This window comes from Marmota flaviventris (assembly GCF_047511675.1).
Source record: "Marmota flaviventris isolate mMarFla1 chromosome 5 unlocalized genomic scaffold, mMarFla1.hap1 SUPER_5_unloc_1, whole genome shotgun sequence".
NCBI classification, from domain to species: Eukaryota; Metazoa; Chordata; class Mammalia; order Rodentia; family Sciuridae; genus Marmota; species Marmota flaviventris.
In genome coordinates, this window is record NW_027287679.1 from 1,921,501 (window position 1) to 1,927,500 (window position 6,000).

The window sequence follows — 6,000 nt, forward strand, 5'->3', positions numbered from 1 at the left end:
TAGAAATGGAAAGGAAAAATTTTCAGGTCAAGAGGTTATTCTCCAGTGCCAAAGCTGATTCACTGTCTGAGGTAATCCTAGGAAGAGCAAAATCAATTTGTGTCTGGAATAATAAGGACAGTCAGAGAACATTCACCAAACAGTGTGAGTCCTAATAGAAAAAAAAAAGATAAAAAAGAGATAAAAGTCAAGAAAGGAAAATAACAGAAAGGAACACTGCATTCTTTTGCTAAAGTTGTAATGGGATCAATCACTTGGGACAACAAAATTGATGTCCAATGGTTGTTGAAACCTTATTATTTGTGTGAAGAGATACTAGGCAGTATGATGTTTCTTGTTTCTTGGCAATTTAAATTTTTTTCATGACATTTTCTTTTACTTTGAGTAGATGAACTTTTGTCTAATTATATGCATTGAACCCCTAGTGTCTCCCCAAGTGGTGTTATGAAGTACTGGTTCAATAGAATTACACCTCAATGATCTCAATATATACTGGGCACAAAGGGACACATGTGTAATTGCAAATATTTGGAGACTGATTCAGGCCAAGGGAAGTTTTTCAGCCAGTCAGGGCACTTTGTAGAAAACCTGTCTTCAAATAAAAAGGCCTGGAATAAGGACTTAAAGTAAGTGCTACAATTACTGCCAAAGATACACAAGTTCCTGGGTACTGTCCTCAGATCCATATACAAATAACAATTTAAAAAGTTTAAAAAAAATAATTATTCACCAAAAAGTAAGCTTAAATATAAATAAAATTTAGAAGATACAAATGTTATTACTTTTTATTTGCACAGATTGTTACACATTATAACTGTTTAATAAATCTATGCTTTTTTTTAGAAAAGTCACATTCTGACATATCATTGTGTAAAACCCATGAGACACCTGATGGAACTGGACATAACCAGAAGCTGGTATGTAAATATGTCAAGTTAAAATTCTGGTTTATTCATCTTTTTCTGCTTTGGAAGATAAATTACTTCAAGTGAAATTACTTTAAAGTATACTCATTTGGGTATAAATATAAAATTTAATTTTAAGTCTAAAAGTATTTAAATGACCATGAATGAAAATAGCTTTAGAAATCATGGCAGCTTAAAGGTAAACTTTAGCATAGCAAATCAGCAATATTTAAAAATATTGTTTGCTTTTATCTGTGTAGCATTTTTAAATGATGCGGAATAAATTCCAGACTTAGGAATAACCAGTTGAAAGTATGAAGTGGTCATTGTACACATTCAAGTTAAGACATCATCATTTCCAATGGCTTAAAATTTTAGTTTTACATTGTCTCTCATTCATGCAGAGGTTAAAACTTTCATTTTCTCTTGACTCCAGTGTCTGTGTTGAGGCAGATAATGAGCCCAAATCAGACACAATACTGCCAGTTAATAGAATCAAAATCAAAAGGATGAGTTCTTTGCTATTAGGATACAAATGATAACTTCCTAGTTCAATTCCCTTGATGCAAGAAATCAATAGAATCAACAAATATTTTTAACCCTACTATGTTAGTGGATATTAGAAAAGGAACATGGATGCAGTTATTGGGAAATTATGAAAATTTTGAAAGTGTCATCTTGTCTCCTTGTGTGTGTTAGTAGGCTAAAATTTTGCATGCATTTGGGTGGACCTTTAGTCCACTTTTACATATGTCCTTCTACTATGCAGATTTATCTTTGGAATATGTCTTATGCTGGTTCATATCTCAACATCAAGTCTGCAACTGAGCATATCCTATGTACTAGTTTCACTCACCAGCATCTCTTTAAGGGAAGAGAACAGCCTGTGGCAACACTCTAAGCTTAAAAGAAAACATGTATCAACTATTAATAAAATAAATATAATTAATTATCTCTAAAACACTACAAACTGAAAACAAGGAGTATAAATAACAATGTACACTTGACTAAAAATACATGCATCGATGATAACAACATCTCTAGCAAATCAAAACTACTCTAAATGTACATGCTGAACTCCTCTGTTCATTGCACTTTGGCCACACCCATAAAAGCTGAGAGAACTTTTTCAAGTTGCACAGCAAAACTTACTCTCAGTACTTGTTTTGTACTTTGATATGTAGGTCTATCAAATGTAGAAACTGCCTGACACTTCCTGTGGTCCATGGAGGCTGGAGACAAGCCTGTAATTCAAAGATATCTTTTGGATTTCTGCAGTCAGAGACCTTGGAGGGTGCAATACTCCAAGTCTGTAAGGGTTTTCATTGCACGCTCTGGGAGCATGGCAGATATGGCATGCTTGCAGAATCTGTGACTTCTTCTGGTGAATGTTAGAAATTACCACTAGAACCAATTCTACCCTAGTTTTCCTGGACTTTTCTGTCAATTGAATTCTCAAACAGCCCTTCTCTCACACTATCATTATTCTCAAAGTACCCTTTGAAAGAGGCAGTACCCCTGTGGACCTGTGCTCTAGAAACTCTTCAGCAGGCATACACACATTTTTTGTTCAGAGTTTTCATCACATTCCTGCTAGTCCATTCCCAAGGCCCATACAGTGTTAACATCCAACATTCTTGGAGGTAAGCTGTCTACTGCATCTTACAGGTATAAACATGCAGTGGTTCCTGATCTCTCATACAGAGAGTCCATACAATAAGGCCCTTCTGAAATTGTTTTGACCTCAGGATTCTATTGAAATTGCTAAGGATACTCTCCAAATATTTTGTGCTCAACAATGAGGCAACAATTCCAAATGCTCTCAGCAGAGTTGGTTGACTGTACCTGATATATCTGCTCATGTTTTGGTTCTGCATGCAGCCAGTTTTCAACCAGACACATCCCTGGCACTTTTTTTTTTACAGAGCTGCAACCTCCCCACCACCATTTGAATTGACCTCATGCACTTTAGATAGACCAGAGGGCTATGCTCTATCTGCACAGAGCATTCAGCAGATGTATGTCTCATTTCCTCACCTAAATCTTCCAGGATTTTTGTTGTGGGTGCCTTCAACTCACTGCTTTAAAAGATAAAGTTCAGTCTTAGAAAGTCTAAAAAAAAGAAAGACCTTTTTGTTCTGTTATCTCTACAAGAAAGCCTAGATAAATGAACCTGAGTGAAGAGGCACCTGCACACATAATCCAATTCTCTTTAGAAGATTGTGCAGTGAATCCAACTCTACTTGACACATTAGGCAGAATCTAATACTGTTCTTTTCTGAAAATGTTGTATTGGAATTGGGAAAATCTGTATAACTTTGCAATTTTTTTTTCTATAAACTGTTATCCTTTAATAAAATGAGGGAGATTTTGATGTTATATGAGGGAGTTGGTTGATTGTACCTGATGTATCTGCTCAAATATATCTGTATTTGGTTCTGCATGCAGCCAGTTTTCAACCAGACACATCCCTGGCACTTTTTTTTCACACAGCTGCAACTCCCCCCACCATTTGAATTGACCATATATTTTGACCTTATGTTCTTTAGGTAGACCACAGGGCTATGCTCTACCTGCACAGAGCACTCAGAAGATCTATGTCTCAGTTCCTCTCCTAAATCTACTGGGATTTTTGTTGTGGGGTGCCTCCAACTCACTGCTTTAAAGACAATTTTCAGTTTTAGAAAGTCTACAAAAAGAAAGACTTTTTGTTCTGTTATCTCTACAAGAAAGCCTAGATAAATGAATCTGAGTGAGGACGCACCTGTACAATGAATCCAATTCTCCTCAGAAGATTGTGCAGTGAATCCAACTTTACTTGACACATTAGGCAGAATCTAATACTGTCCTTTGCTGAAAATGTTGAATTTGAGTTGGGGATAATCTATATAACATTGAAATTTTTTTCTATAAAGTGTTATCCTTTAATAAAATGAGGGAGATTTTGATGTTATAATTTTTATATTTTGGAAATTATAGGGCCATTCTGTATATTATATGGAGATTCATTTGGATATAATGATATATTATGAAAAACTAGTTTGCTCAAATTCAGTGTCCAGTGTCTCCACATGTTCTTTATACATCCTTCTGTTGATGGGGTACATGGCTATTTCTGTGATATTTTCATTGAGACTAGCATCAAACATTGAAGTTCGTGTGTTAAGCAAGTATGCTAGTTGGGTTGCAGGGCAAGAAGTGGAAAAAGTGGGTTATATGGTGGTCATATTCCTACTATTCTTAGGAATACCCATACTGCTTTCCATAGTGGAAGTCCTAAGTTTAGTCTCACAGTGTATGATTGTACTTTATTCTCCACATCCTCACCAGCACTTATAATTGCTATTCTGAATGGGTGAGCTGAAATATCAATGGAGTTTTGGATGTTTTCACCCTGAATGTTTTGAACACAGAATTTTTTTTTAACTTTGTAAGCAATTTGTATATCTTGTTCAGAGATGTATTGCTTTTTGCTATTTCTTAACTGGTTAGGAGAGTCTTCTCACCAACCAGAGAGCATATTCCTGTCTTTTACCCAACTAATTTCCCCTAGCACTGTTGCTGTCTATTTTTTTCTATGATTGCATTTGTTCTTTCCAATCCAATATAGTGTGTTTTATCTAGTCATAGGCTGTCTGTAGTAGCTCTCCAGTGTTTTTCTACACCAGGTTTTTTTTTTTTTTTTTTTTTTTTTTTTTTTTTTTTTTTTCATATGTAGCAACACACTGGTTCATCTGACTGACTTTCTTCTCTGGAAATAGTCCGTAATGCTCTATGAATCTGTACTGCCTCCTTTCTCCACTGGAATACCTGTTAGTTTTTTTTTTTTTTTTTTTTTTTTTTGATGAAAGAGTTTCATATTCTATCCAAATTGCATGTGCTGTTACATTCAAGCAGAATATAGACACGTTTTTCTTTCTATCTTCTACTTTTTCTAAATGCAATTTTAACTCCATAAATATTTTACTGAAATCTATGAAATTTTCAAAGGTTCTGATGACTCAAAGGAAGCAAGTGCAACAGTGTTTTATTCCTACACGAGTTGACAGAATATAAACTCTCTTATCAGTTCAAGCTTCATAATTTAACACCAAAAAATTGCATCCACTGTTAAAAATGTTGAATTCTGTATTACATCAAATGCATTTGTATAGACAGTTTTAAATATCTTTCTCCTGTTGCATAGTTTGGTGGGGAATGTGAAGTTGGCTAATAAAACACTTAGGATACTTTTTTGGGGAATATGCATGTCACTGACTATATTTCCAGGGAAAACATTTCCTATATCCTCCATATAGGTTTTACCCCATCAGCAGCCAGATGAAGAGAAGAGCTCAGCTTAACCTGGAATGCGTAGGATGGCATCTCTTTTAGAAAGTGTGGTTGCTACAATATACTTGTAAAATTTTTAATTCCCATGACTTTACACTTAGAAATATTGTGATAACTAAAGAGTGATGATGAAATCTTTGTAGAACTCATTATTAACATTAATTTTACAGAGTATTTCTGACAAACAGCCAGAGGTTTGTGCTTCTGGTGATTCTGGTGTGTCCCATCAAAGAGAAAAGTATAGAGAAAATGCACATATACAAGGTAAAAAAAATACATATATAAATATATATGAATTACAAAATATTTTGGAGAGAATATTGCCTTCATTCATGAGCATTAGTATACTCTTATTGTTTGAATAATGTTTTTCTTAAATAACTAGAAAGAAAAAACTAAGGTACTATGTGTGTATCTTATTACATTTCAGGCTCAGATTAAATTAGGGATATTACTTAAAGAAGTGAATTATGAATTGCATTTTATACATGCTTTGATCACAGGAAAGTGGAAAATTGAAAATAAATAGAGAAAGAAGGAAGGAAAATTGAGACATGTAGTTAGTAAGGGACTCAATGAAAAAAAAACGGAGCAATAGTTCTCAGTGAAGGAAAGGAAATTCAAATTACCTATCAGAAGGAAAATAAAAACAGGGTTTTCAAAATGGGGAAGAAATGCAAGTTTCCTGTTCAAATGTTGACTAATGCATAAGTAAAATTATTTCAATCTTTCCTAGTATGGTTTGAAAAAAATTTGAGGAGTG

The 6,000-nt window shown here is 34.3% G+C and overlaps 1 protein-coding gene across 1 annotated transcript in view; it reads left to right on the plus strand.

Annotated features, from left to right (window-relative positions):
• The window catches only part of LOC114083935 (uncharacterized), a 138,986-nt gene that overhangs the window by 26,256 nt on the left and 106,730 nt on the right, over window positions 1-6,000 (plus strand). Inside the window, exons 13-14 of the mRNA XM_071607127.1 lie at window positions 844-917; window positions 5,408-5,501. Coding sequence (XP_071463228.1) covers window positions 844-917; window positions 5,408-5,501 — 168 coding nt within the window. The remainder of the gene's footprint in view (window positions 1-843; window positions 918-5,407; window positions 5,502-6,000) is intronic.